We start from the raw sequence: 19,405 nt of genomic DNA on the forward strand, positions 1-19,405 counted from the left end.
CTTGTTGTTTTGCTTGATATATTTAACTAGTATTATTCCCGTTTGTTCGTGCGATGCACGAATAATTTTTTACGAATTCCACTGTTAATTAAAATTATTGAGTATTTGATATATGTGAATAATACAATGATGTATTTACTAAGACATACAATTTTAATTAGTCAAACACTTATATACCATTATTATCTTATTTTTATCTTTAAATATTTTATCTTTCTTATATATTTGAATTATATGAGTTTCAAATGTTAATTGTGTTTGTCTCCTCTATCGACTTGTAATTTGGCGCAATCTTTATTGTAAAAGATGAAAAATTGGCTGAAATGTAATAACATATTAGACTATGAGGGAGATATTTGAAACTAAAAGAAAATATTTATACACATATCCAAGAGTAATGATTTATTCATATCTCACTTTCTTTTCTATCTCATTTTTATACATTTCTCTATTTTCTCTTACTATATGTCTAAAGTGGATGTGAATAAGAAGTGTCAACAACACATTATTCCATGAGTTCAAACCACTAAAGGAGTAAAAAGCAATGATAACAGAAAATTTTCTTCACATCCATTATTTCTTTCATAAGTTTTTTCTTCTAAAATATTTAATAAAAATTATGAATCAAAGAAATTCAAGTATAACAAAATTTATTCTTCTATTAGTTTTAATATGAAAATATTTTCATACAAACCCCATACCTAATATGAAAATATTTTTTTAAAAACTCTATACTCCATGAGCGCTTTTTACTCTGTAACTTAAATGTAAATAAGACTTAAATATGTTTTCGATCCTTCTAGAATTAGGGTCTTTTATTTTCTATCAAAGTAGGTTATAAAGAAAGTAGACAGTAATATGGAGAAAGAAAAATATCACATAAATTAAATTGGTATTAGTATTCTTTTAAATGAGGGTGATTTAGAGAAACAGTTATGAATTTATTCTTATAAACTAATAAACTAATTCTATGAACCTTTTATAAAATTAAGTTAATATGATTTATAAAATGGAAGAGATTAATATAATCATTTTAGGATAAACCAAATAGCATTGGAAATGGTATATGTTAAAAACCTTTGATGTTGAGAAGAATGACATCTCATTTATAATTAAAATTGAATTTCAAATGATGGATAGTTAAGCAAGCGGATAGTTAATTTTTTACAACTAAAACATATATTGATAGAGAGAAAAACCATGAAAACACTCCCCTCATGGTAGAGACCAAAATAAACCAAAACATCAGACTCAAACAGTAGATACATAAGAAACCATTTGAGACCCAGCTTAGGATAGGAACATATTGCATATCCGAATCCTTTTCTAAACACATAAATAATTATGGAAAGAGGCCAAAAGGAATGATTCCAATTATAATTAGTCTAGACCACATCTTGCTAAATTAAACTGAAACTCCCAGGTGTTGATGTTGGGAAGGTGACAGTGATATCATGAGTTTAATATTCCACAAAAAATTTGCACTTCCAAGCGATCTTTATTTATACATTACTAAAAATGTTTCACATTTTTAAATAGTTACGTTAATAGTTTTTTACTCAAGTGACAATAGAAAACCAGAAGATAAACATTATATCAACTTTGAAGAAAAGGAACACCCACCAAAGGTATAATGAGTTGTTTCCTAAATCTAGAACTTTGTTATTCATGGGCTTAAACTTCATATCTATCCTTTACTCTTTTTTTCTTCAATCCAACTTCTACCACCATTGTTATAGACCTATATAGCATTAAGAAATAAAAAGTGGTCATCCAATACATAGGTAACAGATATAAATGTTTCTGTACTTACTAAAATTGTAAGTAAGAATGAAAAAGAAAGAGAAATGAGAATTGTCATGAGAAAAGAAGAGAGAAATATAAAGTGTAAATATTATTGAGGTGTGAAAAATGTTAGATAATTATTTATCAGTTTTATTTTATTGTTTTAGTCTTTGTCATGTGTAAGTGGTCAGTTGTATGATTTAGCACATAGCCTAAACTTTAGGAGAAAGTTAGGATGTTTTATCTGTTTTAACTTTGTAACCTCCCTTTCCCTTTAAAAAAAAAAAACTTTGTAACCTCCCAGCCGTTATTAGCCTATTTAAAGGCTATAGTGAATAATACTAACAAAAAAACCATGTCACATAAAAATGCTAAACATCTCAGTAAAGACTACTTATATATTTTTTAAAAATAAAAACACTTGAATCTGTTACTAACAATGACAATTGGAATTTGATATTGCATGCCCCCCTTAGATAACTTGATCCACATCTCCATTACAAATGTTCATCTTAACCTTGAATTACATAAAAGTCCTCCTCTAGGATGAGTAGAACGATTGCATGCATCCACCAATGAACATAATAGAAGTCACTAATTAGAAACAAACTGTCTGAGGATTGACATTGACTATAAAAAACTAAAACTACAACGTTCAGTTGCTCCGTGACAGCACTTTAAACTTTTGATGAATTCGCTATTTTCTCTTTATTGTCTTGCACAATAAAACATAAAACCATCAGAGAATTTCTCAGCAACAGATCAGAACTCATCTCTTCAAAATTAGAAATAAAGAGGCTATAGAATAAAAATAAAGGGGCCAAGAGAGAAAAAAACAATATCAAGCTTTAAATTCATGCTATTTTATTGGTAGACCATAACTAAACAATAATATAGAGACTATGTAATAGATGTAAGCAATCAATAGCTGTCCACGACTCAGAAAGAAAGAAGTGATAGGTTAGTATAAAATATAGAAATAGGAGTTATTTTTCCACTAACTTGCAATCTGTTTCAAAAACTACTCTCATAAAACACAACTCTTTTGACATCCCCCTTACCTATAGTAAAGAAAAAGTCTGCTATAGCTAAAACTACTCTCATGACTCAGTTGGTGAAGTAGATGATTGTTCAAATATTGTTGCTGTAGCTAAAACTACTTCACCAAGAGACGGTCATAGAGTGATTGCTCACTCTCCACAAAGGCTTCAAAATCTTCTACCTTCACCAAGGGAACAATCCATTTGAAACAAAGATAAATTCAAGGCTAGCTCATACAATGAAGAGTTAGAAGCCAGAAGATACAGAATAGAAGCATCCTCTACTCCAATCCCCTTTTTCTTTTCTCTTGATAAGTTCATGTGCCCATGTACCAATACTCCTCAAGAACAGAGAAATTGAAGTAGCACAAAATTGTAAGAACCTATGCTTGAAGCTAAAGAGAGTTTCAAAAGAAGATAAGCCCTCTTACACCCCTAGACATTTCTCTATAATGTCTAAAACATTTGTAATTATTTGAAGCAAATAGAAACAGACTTTTGCATCATAAGAAAATTGTATTACTAACATGTAAGTGAATCTGCCAATGCTATACCATGCCAATGTTAAACATTCCCTATATATTTCTATGTCCCAGCTTTGAAATTAAGTAATTTAACTAAAGCCTTTCAAATCATTGAATTGGTTTCCTTCAGGTTATATTCACAATCATTTTCTTCCAAAGATGTTGTGAGTATGAGTTTACATAAATACATGCACCAGTTATAAGAAATCTTCTGGGATAACATATATACATATAGAAGGAAATCAAGGGAGAGAAGGACTGAGAGAGGGCTTTGCAACTTTGAGCTCCCCTCAATCATCCTTAAGCGTCTGCATTGAAAAACAATACCTGCCAAGGACTTGCCATTGAAAAACATATATAGCTTTAGAACAAAACCAAAATTTTAGAAATAATAGTAAATCTTCAAAATACAGAAACCTAACCTGCAAGGACTTGCCATGTATCACAGACTTCCACATTTTTTGAACAGTTCTCTTCCTGCATTGAGTCATACCAATCCACACTAAATCTCCAAAGACCAACATGAAACTCAGTTTCTCTGCAATTCTGTCCCAGCTGTAAAAGACATACAAAGAAAAGGTTAGAACAATTAAACATATGGTTTGAGTTGTACTACTGTGACTTGAACTGCTAAGTTACTAACACACACCAGATAGAAATGCTAAATTACTAACTAACACACACAATGGAAATGGTGCTGGAGTGAGGGTTGTGTGAGAATTTATAGGCAAGGGGATCTGATAAAAAATTCAAAGGAGAATAGGTTGTGCAATCCACCTATAACCCTAGACCTAAAAACCTAATCCCAACTTCAAATCAGAGTGGAAATGACAGATGCATATCAGAATGGAAATAACAGATGCATGAGTAACTAATGAACCCAATCTAACCATAGGTAATGGTTGCAAAGCAAGTACCAAATCCCTCAATCTAATCAAAACTATCAGATAAAAAATTCAAATAAAGGACGAAATCAGGAAGAAACGTAAGAGATTTGCTAAGCTACAGTGAGTTCAAGATCAATGGAGAACTGTTCCGAAGCTTACCCACGAAATGGTTGAAGGGTTGACGTGAAAGCCATCACCGGAGAAGCCATGAGAAGAAGCCGTAGATCGTGGAAAGCAGATCTTCTGGTCAGGGTGACGTCGATCTTGGCTGGAACGCGTGATATATGTGACGTTGGTACTGCCGTAGAAGAGACAAATCAAAGAAAAGTTATGCACGAATGGAGGCGGAAGAGAAACGGAAGATGATGAATGGTACGATGGAGTGGGTAGAAGGGGAGAGCAAACACGTGATTGCCAGCTTAGGGTTCATGAGAACAGAGATGAATGGAGAACGACGTCGTTCTGGCCCTATCGATCAAGGAAAAAAAAGTAAGTAAAAGCAGGACACGTGTCGATGTGTAATTGGCGGTTATTTAGCTACAGTTGTGGAAGATTAAGAAGTAGTAGATACAAAAGTTCAAAAGTGAGTTGTTGTTGTTATTATTATTATTATTATTATTATTATCTACTACTACTTAAAACAATCCCTTGGAATCACTATTTCTAAGAAAGGTTTCAATCCTGGCCATTGATTTAAATTGGTTTGAATATTCTGATTCAATCTTGGCCATTTATTTTGTGTATATTGAATTTTGTTGACCCCACCATTCTTGGTCCCTCTTTCCCCTTTCATGACCTCAGAAGTGTACCTTTCTTCCCTTTACCTCAGAAGCGTAACTTTCTTCCCTAATTGCTGCCGATGATGGGTCTGGTTCCTCAGGCACAGTGTTTTACCAAGCTGTTCTCTGCAATTTCCGTACAACCGATGATGTAATTGATTGCACAGGGTTTCAGTTTGATGTCGCCAGTCATGGTCATATTTGCAGGCTCTCCAGCAGTTTCTCGGAGCTTACCCTTCTCCTCCTGATGTCATTCTTTCGTTGAAGATGGAGATGATGAATGGGAATAGAGTTGGCTGGTTTTCTCTTCCTGTCATGATGTTTGTCTTTCGTCATTTGTTTATGGGTTAGGTTGATAGTACCTGATGTGTGTAAGTGCAGTGGGTAGAATTTTGAAGGGTTAGGTTAGGATTAGGTGGACAAGAGAAGAGGATTGAAGTTCAGAGCAAGCAAGGAGAAGGTGAAGGTGAAGGTGAAGAGACGATGACCGAAAATCATCATCACCCTAGATAGGGTTTAGGTTAGATTCAGAAGGAGAAGAGAAGATGGATTTTGGTTCTTCTTTCAATAGATTTTGGTTCTTTCAATATGTGATTGTAGTTTGCTTGATTCCCTTCTTTGGTTGCTATGTTTGATGCAGTTGGCAGTTTTGGTGAGCAAAATGCGGCTTGTCTTCATGTATTCGGGGAAGGCACTTTCCTTCTTGCCGCAAGATCATAATTGCCATCTCAAGTGTTGATCTTCAAGGTGATGCTTTTGGTCTTGCTGTTCCAGTCCCTTTTTGTTCTGCTCTTTCGCTGCTACACCAGATTGTGTATGTTGCCTGAAGAGCTTGCTGTTTTTGATGCATGTGGGGAGTGTCGTTGCTGTTTTGCTGATCTATACTTTGGGTTAGTCTATGGTCAAGTTTTGCTCACTGCTTTCTGTGCATGGTGCTTTTCTTTCAAGCTCTTACTTTGGCCACTGCTGCTACTGCCAATTTTGCTTGACAATAGCTTTAGTTTTATTTCTTGCTTGTGTTTTATTCATAGTTGAACTTGTAATCTGTGTTCTGTTTTTGCTTTCTTTTTTTGTGCTGTGTTGTTCTTTTTCTTGAACTCTTAGGTCACTTGGGAGAGTATGTTCCCAAGGCTATCTTTATTTTCAATGTGATTCTCTTTTCCGAAAAAAAAAACAAGTTAGAGGCATGTGATCTTTAATTAACTTCTAATCTTTTCTGCCTTTTTCATTTTTTGACAGGGTACTCTTGCAGATGGGGCATAAATTGCTTTCAAAAGGCTTACAGAAATGTCTGGTCATCTGTGTGGTTAGTACTTGGGATTAGAGAGTACACATTTCAATCTTAAGAAGGGAATACTCTTGGAAAACATAAAAGTACTTCATGTTTTTTCTATTTTGGTGTTCCTTTAAGAAAGAATACACTTAGATTATACCATTGTGATATTTTTTCAGTTGTCTTTTGCTTAGGCTCAATATAACATGAAACTTGAAAGTCATTGATGGAATACCATTATTAACCCTTGCAGTGATGGAGAAGATGTAGGTTGTTGTTCAGAGCATGGTAAAGAGCCATGAATGACTATCATTATGTGTTGTTATTGGTTAATGATCATGAGATATACATGATTTCTGAAATGAGTATTTTTCTCATGCCTTAAGAGCATTATTTCTAAATCTATTGTGTATTCCTAAAAAAATTGTTACAAGTGCATTTATATGACAACTGAAAAGAAAAATTATCTGATATATGAGTTGTTTGCTTGAGGTCCCTTTTCTGGTATCCTCCCACGTGAACCAAGATCATTGTTTTCGACTTTTCTCTTCTTTTTTTGTTTTTCTTTTCCAACCAGATTCGTATTTTGCTTTCCAGGTTGTATGATTTTGTATTTTCGAAATCTTGCTATATCTGCCCTTTTGAATCGTGATTTCCATTCCCATTGGCTCCATCTTCTCTTAGTTGCCTATCAATTAACCTGTAGTTCTGTTGTACTGATTACTGAAATCAGTTCTGTTAGTTGTTTCTTCATTTTCATTTGCTTTCAATGTCAGTCTCTGAATCAATTTACATGTCATATGGTACAAGTGTAGACAATGATCTGATTTCTGAAGTCTTACATGAACTTCTTAATGATATGGGCTTGGGCGAATTATGAGGTCTTCCAATTTCAAAGTAGAGGAAGACCACATATTATTAAACATGTGCACAAAGTAGGTTGTGAAGTTTCAAAAGTTATGCAGGATTTGTTTGATGAATTCATTTCTTTTTTTTTATTTCTTATTTCTTATTTCTTATAGGGATTTTTTTTCTTAATTTCAATGTTTAGCACTATCGGTTTCAATCTATTATTTTCCCAGTCTCTCTATTTATTAATGCCAAAAGATCGTATGTAAATTAGAACCAAGGCCATATTTTGTTGAAGTATTGTGATATTTCTATTAATTGAGCATTTAGCAATGGATTAGTTTCCAGAATGATATTTCCATAACCTATCTTCCAGCCAACTTGAGACTGTGATATATCTATAGTTGATATTAAATGACCTTATAGATAGGGTTGTCATATGTGGGTTTGCTGCATTGTCAAGTTAAGTGGGCCAAACACTTCTGTGTGGTTGTAGGGTCCCTCCTCTAATTTTGTTACTCTTCTTTTGAGTATTTTGGTTGAATCGATGCCTGAGATGTCTAGACATGTGAACTCTATTAAAAGATTATGTTCAGGAAGAGATACATCAAAAATTAGGGCAAGGGTGGTTCAATTGAACCCATCTATAAAGTTGTGTTCTGTAAGGGCTGGGAACTTTTCTTTGAGTTGATCTTTATTTTTCAAATATTTTGTTTGCAAGATGTAGCACTTATTAGGGCTTTATAAATAGTGGCTTTGTTGTGTAGTTTTTTGCATCCTGAAGTTTGCAGAAGTTGCTCTAATCTTGGCTGGTTGTTCTGTTTTCATCTGATGTTTTAAGTTACATTGTTGTTCTGTTATGTGTGTACAAGTTATAATATCTCAGCTATTTTTTTCTCATTTCTTTAAAATATGATACAATTACTACTGAAGGTACATTGCAAGCCAGTGATCTTGATCATCAATTTACATTATTTTTTCTTGGTTCTATTTGTGTCACTGTTTTCATCTCCATTTTATGAAGGATTAGTTCAATGATACTGTTGATACCTTTGGCTATAGAAATTTTATTCTTTTGCTTCTAGATCTTAGTTTCAACTTTCATCACTGTTGAAGTTCAGAAGTGTTTTTTTTCCTGTTTGCTTATCTTCTTTCTCCTTCTTCAACTTTCATCACTTTTTTTTCTGACTTGAAACTAATAACTTTAGAGATTAAAGAAGTCACAGCGACACTGCAACAAGCTTCTGAAGAAGGAAAAGCTTGATGCTTCCCTTAAGGCATAATTAGTAAAAGTGAAGAAAGAGCAAGGGGAACTGAAGGAGAAGGAATAAGCATCAGAAGCTCTTGCTGCTAACTTAACTATTGAAATACAAAGCAGCAAGGCAGAGACAAACTATGTGGCGAAAAAAGATTTTGATCCAAATCATGAGATAAACATGGAAGTTGTGCAGCTTTCATTTGAGAGAGAGAGAATGCAAGAAAAGAAGAAGAAGAACACGAAGAAACGAAAATAAAAGCTCAAAAGCTGAAGCAAGAGGTTAAAAATCTGGAGTTGTGGCTGAAGAAATGGAGCAGAAGCTGGAACTTTTGTTGAAACAAGCTGAAGAAGTGAGAGCGGCAGGGCAAAAAGCCATTGAAGAGATGAAATATTGTCTGGTGCACAAGGTGGAAGAGTCTCAGTTTCAGATTCCAATTGTAAGATCATACTTACAGTTCTGGAAACAAATGCTTTTATGTGATTGTTCCTTTGGGTGCCAAACCATATGTGCTTCAAATGAGGTAGTCAGCAAGGACTATTAGTCTGTTGAGTTACAACTTACCAGAGGTGTTAATTTACATATAAGTTTAATATTGTAAGCTTTATTAAATTTATCTACTCTTCTCTATTTACCATTTCTATGCTCTCTGTTTATATACAAACACAATTAATTTAGATTTAGATAAACTGTTGTTCAGCTTCTACTTTATCACCAGTCTTCTTAAAGTTCCCAACGTTGTTCATGCCTAGGTGATGTGTGTGTGTAAATTTCAATGCATAAATAATATGGGGGGTCATTGTGATGTTTAATATTGATTTAGAGTTTTTTTTTTTTTTGCAATTAAGTAGGGACTGTAGTTTGTCTTCATATATGACATATGATTATGCTACTTATTTATTATATGTCATGGTATTTTATTATATGTCATGGTATTTTAAAGTTGATATTATTTAGCTTTGGAATTAAATATGAAGTGAAAGTTAGTTTTTTCTTCGAATGTTAGCCGAAGTGCTAGGGCTAATTTGACGTAGGGGATCGAAAGAGTTAAGTGTGAATGGTACAGGGTTCGAAGCTTGTGGATGAAACACTGTTACAAATAGATATGTTAAGAGTATATTTTTATTCACTTTGAAGATTGGAATATATTTCTTATTATATGTCATAGTATTTTAGAGTTGCGATTATTTAGCTTTGGAATTCAATATGAAGTGAAAGTTAGGTTTTTCTTCGAATGTTAGCCGAAGTGATAGGACTAATTTGATGTAGGGGATCGGAAGGGTTAAGTGTGAATGGTACAGGGTTCGAAGCTTGTGGATGAATTATGTATTAACATTATTTGATAACTAGGATATTTCTAAAAAAAAAGTAAGATTACTTGAATGTTGTGATGGTCCATTAAATTTATGTGGATTGAGTGGGGCATGATTTTTTTCATTTGTCCTAATTTTGTAGAGTTTTTTTATGAAACTTATGTTATTATTCTTTTATTTTTTTTTTTGGTAAGTATGTTAACATTTTTTATTTAACTAGAAATTAGCTTTGTGGGCCAATTAATTTTCTGAAACTCAGGGCGGCCTAATATTTTCTGTTGAATGAGGAAATTTAATTTTTTGTTAAATGTTAGGCCAGGTCTACGATCTTTGTTTTTATTTTCCCAGAGATGTGAATTTGTCATAATAAAATTAATTTTCTTATTCTCTCCCTTTTAGTTTGGATTCACTTTCTCTCCTTCCCTTTTCAGCCTTCCATTGTTTGTATATTATGGTATTTTAAAGTTGATATTATTTAGCTTTGGAATTTAATATGAAGTGAAAGTTATATTTTGCTTCGAATGTTAATCGAAGTGGTATGACCAATTTGACGTAGGGGATCGAAAGGGTTAAGTGTGAAGGGTACAGGGTTCAAAGCTTGTGGATGAATTATGTATTAACATTATTTGATAACTATGATATTTCTAAAAAAATTAAGATAGTTGTTTTACTTGAATGTTGTGATGGTCCACTAATTTCATGTGGATTGAGTGGGGCATGATTTTTTTCATTTGTCCTAATTTTGTAGCGTTTATTTATGAAACTTATGTTTTTTTTGTAAGTATGTTAAATTTTTTTATTCAACTAGAAATTAGCTTTGTGGGCCAATTAATTTTCTGAAACTCTGGGCAGCCCAATATTTTTGGTTGAATGAGGAAATTTAATTTTTTGTTAAATGTTAGGGCATGTCTATGATCTTTGTTTTTCTTTTCCCAGAGACGTGAATTTGTCATAATAAAATTAATTTTCTTATACTCTCCCTTTTAGTTTGGATTCACTTTCTCTCCTTCCCTTTTCAGCCTTCCATTGTTTGAATATTATGGTATTTTAAAGTTGATATTATTTAGCTTTGGAATTTAATATGAAGTGAAAGTTATATTTTGCTTCGAATGTTAGTCGAAGTGGTATGACCAATTTGACGTAGGGGATCGAAAGGGTTAAGTGTGAAGGGTACAGGGTTCGAAGCTTGTGGATGAATTATGTATTAACATTATTTGATAACTATGATATTTCTAAAAAAATTAAGATAGTTGGTTTACTTGAATGTTGTGATGGTCCACTAATTTCATGTGGATTGAGTGGGGCATGATTTTTTTCATTTGTCCTAATTTTGTAGCGTTTATTTATGAAACTTATGTTTTTTTTTGTAAGTATGTTAAATTTTTTTATTCAACTAGAATTTCTGAAACTCTGGGCGGCCCAATATTTTTGGTTGAATGAGAAAAATTAATTTTTTGTTAAATGTTATGGCATGTCTATGATCTTTGTTTTTCTTTTCCCTGAGACGTGAATTTGTCATAATAAAATTAATTTTCTTATTCTCTCCCTTTTAGTTTGGATTCACTTTCTCTCCTTCCCTGTTCCGCCTTCCATTGTTTGTATGCCATGGTATTTTAAAGTTGATATTATATAGCTTTGGAATTGAATATGAAGTGAAAGTTAGTTTTTTCTTTGAATGTAAGCTGAAGTGGTAGGACTAATTTGACGTAGGGGATCGAAAGGGTTAAGTGTGAATGGTACAGGGTTCGAAGCTTGTGGATGAAACACTGTTACAAATAGATCTATTAAGAGTATATTTTTGATTCACTTTGAAGATTGGAATATATTTCTTATTATATGTTATAGTATTTTAGAGTTGATATTATTTAGCTTTGGAATTCAATATGAAGTGAAAGTTAGGTTTTTCTTCAAATGTTAGCCGAAGTGATAGGACTAATTTGACGTAGGGGATCGGAAGGGTTAAGTGTGAATGGTACAGGGTTCGAAGCTTGTGGATTAATTATGTATTAACATTATTTGATAACTAGGATATTTCTAAAAGAAAAGTAAGATAGTTGTTTTACTTGAATGTTGTGATGGTCGACTAATTTCATGTGGATTGAGTGGGACATGATTTTTTTCATTTGTCCTAATTTTGTAGAGTTTTTTTTATGAAACTTATGTTATTTTTTTTTGGTAAGTATATTAACTTTTTTTATTTAACTATAAATTAGCTTTGTGGGCCAATCAATTTTCTAAAACTCAGGGCGGCCCGATATTTTTGGTTGAATGAGGAAATTTAATTTTTTGTTAAATGTCGGGCATGTCTATGATCTTTGTTTTTCTTTTCCTAGAGACGTGAATTTGTCATAATAAAATTAATTTTCTTATTCTCTCCTTTTTAGTTTGGATTCACTTTCTCTCTTTCCCATTTCAGCCTTCCATTGTTTGTGATCTGAGCTTTGTTTCGTTTCCTGTTCAATAATGGACAAACTTGTGTTCGTCCCACTTTGTGCAGTAGTTAGGCTTCGAGTCAACGTCGTTGTTGCTGCTAATTGCCGAACATGGAGAAGAGACGTTCAGCTCTATCTCTGTGTATATCTTCTATCATGTGACAAGTAGGTATTTGACAGATTTTATTTTCTAATCTCTTCTTCTTTGTGCATCCAGGTGAGATATTTACTTATTTGACTTATCAGTACATATAATGTACTATTATCAGTACATATAATTTACTAATTAGTAGTACAAAAGTAACATTAATAATGATTTTCATGTACCCACCCCCAACTGCTCTCAAAGGTAATTATACTTGGAAGTAGATTAAAATAATTTTTTATTTGATCATCATTTGTTTACATGACTAGCATGGGGCCATTTTCGTGTGTAAGTAGGTCAATTGCTTGAGTCGGTTTGTACAATAAGGAAATTTGTACTTTTTGTGTTTTTTTTATGTATATTTGACACTGAAATTTCTTTCTGAATATATGTATATTGTTGACCATACCCTGTTGTGAAGAGATTTTCATCATTTTCACTCTGAGACTTCGTATATTTATAACAGAAATTTTAACATTGTAATTGTGTTCAAGTTATTTTGACAAAGATAAATGAAAATACAACTTTTGTTATACATATTAATGTTTATAATTAGTCGTTGATGTCTATGTTTCGATTAAGACATATTATGTGTTGTGATTAGTAAAGGTTACAATAATTGGAATGTGATTTAAATAGATGGAGTTAAATAAATTGATTGAATAAATATGATAAATTGAAGAACTGCTCGTCTGTGCATTGCACGGAATCGGGCTAAATTCCTAGTTATTATTATTATTATTATTATTATTATTATTATATATTTATTTATTTATTTTCGAAAGAGAAATGATATTATTAAATAAAACCTTAGCCAAAACGACTCAAGGCAGGAGCCAACAAAGTACAAACTGCTGAACAAAGGAAGAGGTGAAAAGCGTACAAACTGAACTGTGTAAAAAACCCACCACCAACCCACAGAATGGCATAAGCGAAATCCCAAGAAGAAGCCTCATTAAAACCTTACTAGGAAAAACCCGAAAAACCCAGTGGGATAAAAACCTAGGAAGGAAAAAGAGTACCACAATCTTGGAAAAGCCATTCTGCACCTAAAAAAATAAGCATTGCAATTCTTGACTCATAAAACAGTTCAATTCCTCTTAACAGAACATTCTGGGCGAAAATCAGCAGCAAAAACAACAGCAGTCAGCCCCAACAACAGCAGCCACCACTACAGAAAACAGAAGCAGCAATAACAATAGCAACATAAACGAAACCAACAACATCAACATCAAATAAACATCAACCGCAACAGCTCAATTTCTGATAAGCAAAATACGCACACCCTCTCATCTTCTAAGGCCACACCCCTATGCCCCAAATTCTCCTTTGTCGCTATTCTATTTTTTTGCACCTGAATAAAATTCTCACGCCACAAACACATCAGACCCCCTGCCGACCCAACTGCATGAACCTCCACATGACTCATGATTAATTCCTGCATCCAAGAAGAAACAAATTGTTGTCGCTGCTCATTAAGGTTTGTTTCTTGAAGCATCAAAATCTCTGGTCTCGCCTGCAAAACTGCTTTTTTCACAGCCTCCCTCTTCGTTGTACCCCCTAACCCACGAACGTTCCATGTAAGCCAAGGACCTGACATGTTAATTGAGGTGAGGATGGTTCTGACGAATCTGAGCTTCTAACCCTCGAAGCATCAAAGCTTCCGAGCCTCGAGGTTTCAATCCCAACTGCTTGCCTAACAACCACGTTCTCTGTGCTCGAGTTGTCACACCATCTTCGCCCTGTAATGGTTCAAGATAATCAATTGGAAGGGGTGTTGGTTTATTTTTACTACCTTTCGGACGCCCCCTCTGAGAGCTTTTCTTGGAAGATTCAGTGTTAGGGGAAGGCTTCACAATTGGCGTTCCAGGAGTAGAATAAGCAGCCCTAAAGGGAACAAGGGGGAGTTGTATTGGCGTCTTTGAATTTTCTGGAGCACACGCAATAGGAATAGGCTGCTCACAAAACGTGGTTTGCCTCACTATTTGGTTAGGTCGCGTGCGAACAAAGGTATCATGCGTATCATGTTGTGCCTCAGAAGTTGTCGAAGTTGCCAGAGATGTCGCAAACCCAAATAATTGATTCTTCTTAATGGAAGGTGAAGGCAGACACATCCTTAGGCCATGATGTTGATTAAAACATCGTGGGTCCCAGTTAAAAAAATAAGAAGGCCAAGAATAATTATATTTCAGAAGCAAATCTTGGGAGTTAAAGGAATACCCCGTAACTGAATATTTTCTATCAACATTAACAAGATTTTGAATTTTCTTATCCTAGATTTGATTTTCACCCACCAATATTCCATCAGCTTTTACATTATTTTTCCACGCCTGAAGCTCCTGTAACGTGTATCATGCTTCAATAAAATCCTGTAACTGCTCCTTGTCTATTGCTCCTGATTTCAATGCTGCTCCCTCTTCTTTCAGATTCAAATTTGAAATATTCTGACCTTGAATTTCGTTGGCAACCGTTACCATAGGATTGATGTCCGCCGCCGGCGAGCCTTCACGGCCAGCCACCTGTGATCGCACATCCGCCTCCGCCGGCTGAGCAAAAACAGAAGAACGAAGACCATCCATAGCGGCGTTTCTGAATACCTCATCCTCTTCATCAGACGCAATCTCTACTGCAGACTCATAGTTCTTATCATGTGGTTCTGGCTGTGACGTTGGAGGTTCATTTTGACGCTCATCATCTCCCTCATCATCCCTAGAAAGGTCATCATCGTCTGAAATATAAATCTTAACCGGTGTTGATGGCATAACCGGAACACAACCATGATCATACGAAGCTTCATCCTTCTCAACTAGGACTATACATGACATCCCGCCAACATCAACTGACATGGTAAAACATTGTAAAAGTGGATGATGCATCCTAACCAAAATTCGGGCAAAATCAGCTCTATGTCGCGACAAGGTTGCAGAATCAGACATGACATAGGTGCCTAGCCTATTTCCGACATAAGTGAAAAAAGATTCAGTCCATATTCCCATAGGAGCCTGCCATAGACGGATCCATACAAGTTGAGCCACCCCAACAGTGAATGCAGTGCAAGGCTTAATATCTGATAACTTTTGCTCTAAAAAATAACCACAGTCCTCAAGCGTCGCTTGCATTTCTTCCTTTGTTTCGAATTCCATAATCACCTCATTCACACCTAGCGGAATCAAGCGGAAATTAAAAAGTCCAATTTGGCTAAATTGCTCCTGCAAGACATCAACAGATATATCAAATAACGTTCGTGCCCGAGCACATCGTTGTACCCAATCTTCGTCCACCGCTGAAGCAACAAGACACAGCTGGCCAATGTCAGACTTTTGTATATCCTCCTCTGGTTGTGCTACTAGTTCTTTTTTCACCTGTACTGATTCTTCTTTGTTGCCCTTTTGCTATTCCTTTGGCCTCCAAACTCTCCCTTGAATTTTACACCGATTTTTTCCCGGAGAAGGAACCACAGGATCCCGTACTGATCGCCGGAACCTCGCCTTCTGGACCACAAGGTAATTACCTTCTAAACGCAACCCATGAAACATTTGAATCGCCTTCCATGCCTCATCGTCGGTATTAAATCTTATAAATCCAAAACGGAAACGCCGATGGTATTTCTTTTTTTGTTGGATGAAGACATCATGTAATCGCCCAGCTTCCCCAAAGATGGCTCTCAATTTTTGATGAGTGATTCTATCCCCTAATCCATCCACAAAAACAGAGAAAGATTCACCTAGCTGTTTGGTCTTGTGGTTCGCTGGGCCTAATGGCTTATGACGTGAAAAATGCTTCTGCTTTCTAGGAAGCAAAGTCAATCTCCTGTCCTCCTGTTGTTGCTGCCTACTTGATTGTTCATGCCTCCCTCTGGCGTATCCTCCAAACTCGCCATTTCTGACAAAACTCTGATCTGCATCTTTCTGCCATTGTGAGAAAACAGGTTGAGGCCAGTGCTGGTTCGACTGATGAAAACCCCTCCTGATAATCGCAGAGCGTGACAAATTACCTTCCACTCCCCATTGACGTCCCACAGAGTTCGTCGGCCGCCTCCATCCCCGCTGCCACCGTGCCGGAGGCTCGTAGGCAGAGCCTCTCTCTCTACCCTCTCTCATCTTTCCATACTCCTATTATTATTATTATTATTATTATTATTATTATTATTATTATTATTATTATCATTATTATTATTATTATTATTATTATTATTATTATTATTATAGTTGTTATTGTTGTTATTGTTGTTATTGTTATTATTGTTATGATTATTATTATTATTATTTAATTTTCTTCCTCAAATTATGATTAAAATTTAAATTAATTTTAAATATGATAAATTGGAAGGGTTTACATTTAGTAATTAATATATAAGTAAAGCACACTTGAACCATTACATTAAATACATTAGTAAAGATTGCATGTATTATAATGCATTAAGTAATAAAAAATTATCTTTGTAATAAATATATTAAATAAAAACTGAAAAAAAAATTACATTGTCAAAAGCTATTCAACTACCTACATTAAATATTTACAAAAATAAAAATATTAAATAATAATAGTTATAATTTTAAAAATAACTTGAATTGACAAATATTAAGAATTAAAATTAATTGATTATAAATAATATTTATAATTAATTAATTTAGATAAAATATATTTAAAATTAATAAATTTTTTTATTAAATAATTATTGATAGTTAAAATTATCATAGAGTAATTTTTGTATTTAACTACATATATGATGATAAATAAATTAAATATATTAAAAATTAAGTTAATTAAATTAGGAGATATATATTAAATATGTTATGCATGTCATGTTAGTTATCAAAGATAATAGAATAGCTTAGTTAAATTTATTTGTCAAAATAGTTTAATTTAAAATTTTTGGTCGATTATAGTTATAATTTTGATTTAAAATATGTTTTATACTAATATTTAATATGAGTTTATAACCTCTTATGAGGTTTATCATTGTTGTACAATAGACTAAAAATGTAGTATACAATGAAGTATTTAATAAACTTTCTAAATAAAATTATATTTGATATAGCTACAATATTTCTTCTCAAGTGTTAACTAAGTCCTTATAAGTATTATGCAATGTAATATGCAATATTTGATGTAGTATGCAATGTAGTATATTTCATGTAGTATGCAATATTTCTTCTTAAGAATCTTTTTAACTAAGTCGTTATAATTTATTTGTGTTAACCATATGTATCCTCTACTATGAGAATCATGTACTACTCAAGTGTAGTAAAAGTTAAAGGTCTATTATAAAGTTCATTCCTTATTTGTGTTTTCAAATTGTCTCATGAGGTTTTATAATTTTTTACTTTCTATAAAACTATAAAAATTTATGGAATAAGATAAATTATTATCTTAATTCATAATTAAGTTAAAAAATATATGCTCTTACAAACTACATATTAACTAATTAAATACTCATTATGCAATAAATAGTATAATTTTTATACGTGTCACTAAGAATATGTTTCGACATTAAACTTTCATTAGTACACTTCTCATAAAGTTTCAACTGAAAACACTACTTTCGTGGCTAAAACATAAAAGCAAGAGATAAATACCACTTTATAAAAGTCTTTTTACCTTTATAGATGATTTTACACAAACACAGACTAAATTATTAAGCTCTAATTATATATTTTCATCATTTTACTTAATATTGACAATGCATCATCACTATTTAAACATATAATCACCAAATAAATTGAAAATAATTTTTATTAAACAAACATAAAATATAAAACATGTGCGTGAAGAGCTCTCGCGTTCGATCCCTACACAATACACTCTGGGGAGGGATGAGAATCCTTAATTGTGACTAAATCTCGAATCTGTCGGTATATCCAAAGGGTGACCCGGTACCAAATGTTTATACAAAAAAAAAATACTAAAAAATTAGTGTACAATAAATTCTTTATTGGGCTTCATTAATGTAAGTACATTACATATGTTTATCATATTCTTAATTATCTACTATTCTATAATTTTTCATATTACCTAAATTATTTTTACAAATATTAGACACATAACTTAAAAATAAACCCGTGCAACGCACGGGTTTAATTTCTAGTAAATAATATAGTGGAGTAAGTTTATTTTATAGGTTTTAATTCTATTTTTTAATATATCTAATTCAAAAAAAAAAATTCTAATTGTATTTTATGCTATTGTTCAAGTGTGCTTTACATATTTACTAGATATAATACTCGTGCATTTCAAGAGTCTGCTTACTATATTTTTCAGTATTATATACACATTAGTATAGTGTAAATAAATAAATACTCAAATTCTTATTATAAATATAACAAAAAAGTAATTGTGTTGAGAAAGATGAATAGATATTATTAGAGCTTTCCTTTTGGTGTATTAAATTGTTTAATGATTAGCATTAAGGTAAGTTTGACACCTTGGGTTAGAACCTGTTTGTTGATTTGAGTTCTTTGGTTAGGATTTTTGTTATGGCTTTGGTTGAGAAGGGGCGTGATTTTCCATAAATCTTATTGTCAACGTAGATACTCACCTAAAGGAGTGTAGTCATCGAGATGTTATTCTGTTTGATAATCATATATTATCCTTTCAAAAAAAAATTAAATTTTTTATATTTAATAATATGAAAAATCATAAAATGAATTTAAAATATCTTAAATCAAATAATAATTTTTATATAAAATACAATAACATTTTTTTATACTTTTTTATTAAGAGTTAATAATTTTAACTTTTAAATGTAAATGTGCACAACCCCCTTATGACCCCTAGTATGAGTTTTCCGGTTTTTTAATTTTTTAAATAAATTCATTTTTTCTTAAAAATGAAAAAAAAATTAATTTCTGGATTCCTGATGAATTGTTCATCTTCATTCTTCTTCCTCTCTTCTCTCCCTCTTTTCTCCTCCCACAACCACCGCCCTCCACCTCCACCTCCTCCTTCAAAGTCAAACTGCAGCGCCACCATCTCCATCATCATTTCCTTCATCATCTGCAACCTTAGCACCCGAACCTCGCTCCTGATCCCAAATCGTCGCCGTCATCATCTCCTCTTCCTCTGGAAACCACTGTCGCCACCTTTTCTTTACTGGATCTGAAACCTCCAACCACCAAATTG

At 33.1% G+C, this 19,405-nt stretch overlaps 1 protein-coding gene and 1 long non-coding RNA gene across 2 annotated transcripts; one reads left to right on the forward strand and one right to left on the reverse strand.

Moving 5' to 3' along the window:
- Nucleotides 1-3,429: 3,429 nt before the first annotated feature.
- LOC130733774 (uncharacterized) lies at nucleotides 3,430-4,801 on the reverse strand. Its single transcript, XM_057586031.1, has 3 exons — nucleotides 4,396-4,801; nucleotides 3,772-3,904; nucleotides 3,430-3,686 (listed from the first exon to the last, which is right to left on the reverse strand). Exons 1-3 carry the CDS (start codon nucleotides 4,443-4,445, stop codon nucleotides 3,453-3,455), a joined length of 417 nt encoding a protein of 138 aa, XP_057442014.1. The 5' UTR covers nucleotides 4,446-4,801; the 3' UTR covers nucleotides 3,430-3,452.
- A 102-nt stretch (nucleotides 4,802-4,903) lies between these two features.
- On the forward strand, nucleotides 4,904-9,034 carry LOC130733775 (uncharacterized). The gene is made up of 2 exons (XR_009017625.1): nucleotides 4,904-5,905; nucleotides 6,255-9,034. It is a non-coding gene; the product is annotated as an uncharacterized LOC130733775 (long non-coding RNA).
- The last annotated feature ends 10,371 nt before the right edge of the window (nucleotides 9,035-19,405 follow it).

Source organism: Lotus japonicus, chromosome 1 (assembly GCF_012489685.1).
Source record: "Lotus japonicus ecotype B-129 chromosome 1, LjGifu_v1.2".
NCBI lineage: Eukaryota > Viridiplantae > Streptophyta > Magnoliopsida > Fabales > Fabaceae > Lotus > Lotus japonicus.

What these genes read in the sequence shown, in the direction of transcription:
- LOC130733774 (XM_057586031.1), bottom strand. Translation starts at nt 4,445, where the DNA reads ATGGCTTCTCCGGTGATGGCTTTCACGTCAACCCTTCAACCATTTCGT. An exon ending in ACCCTTCAACCATTTCGTGG is followed by an intron (nt 3,905 to 4,395) that starts GTAAGCTTCGGA and finishes TGTCTTTTACAG; the next exon opens with CTGGGACAGAATTGCAGAGA. An exon ending in TACATGGCAAGTCCTTGCAG is followed by an intron (nt 3,687 to 3,771) that starts GTTAGGTTTCTG and finishes TTCAATGGCAAG; the next exon opens with TCCTTGGCAGGTATTGTTTT.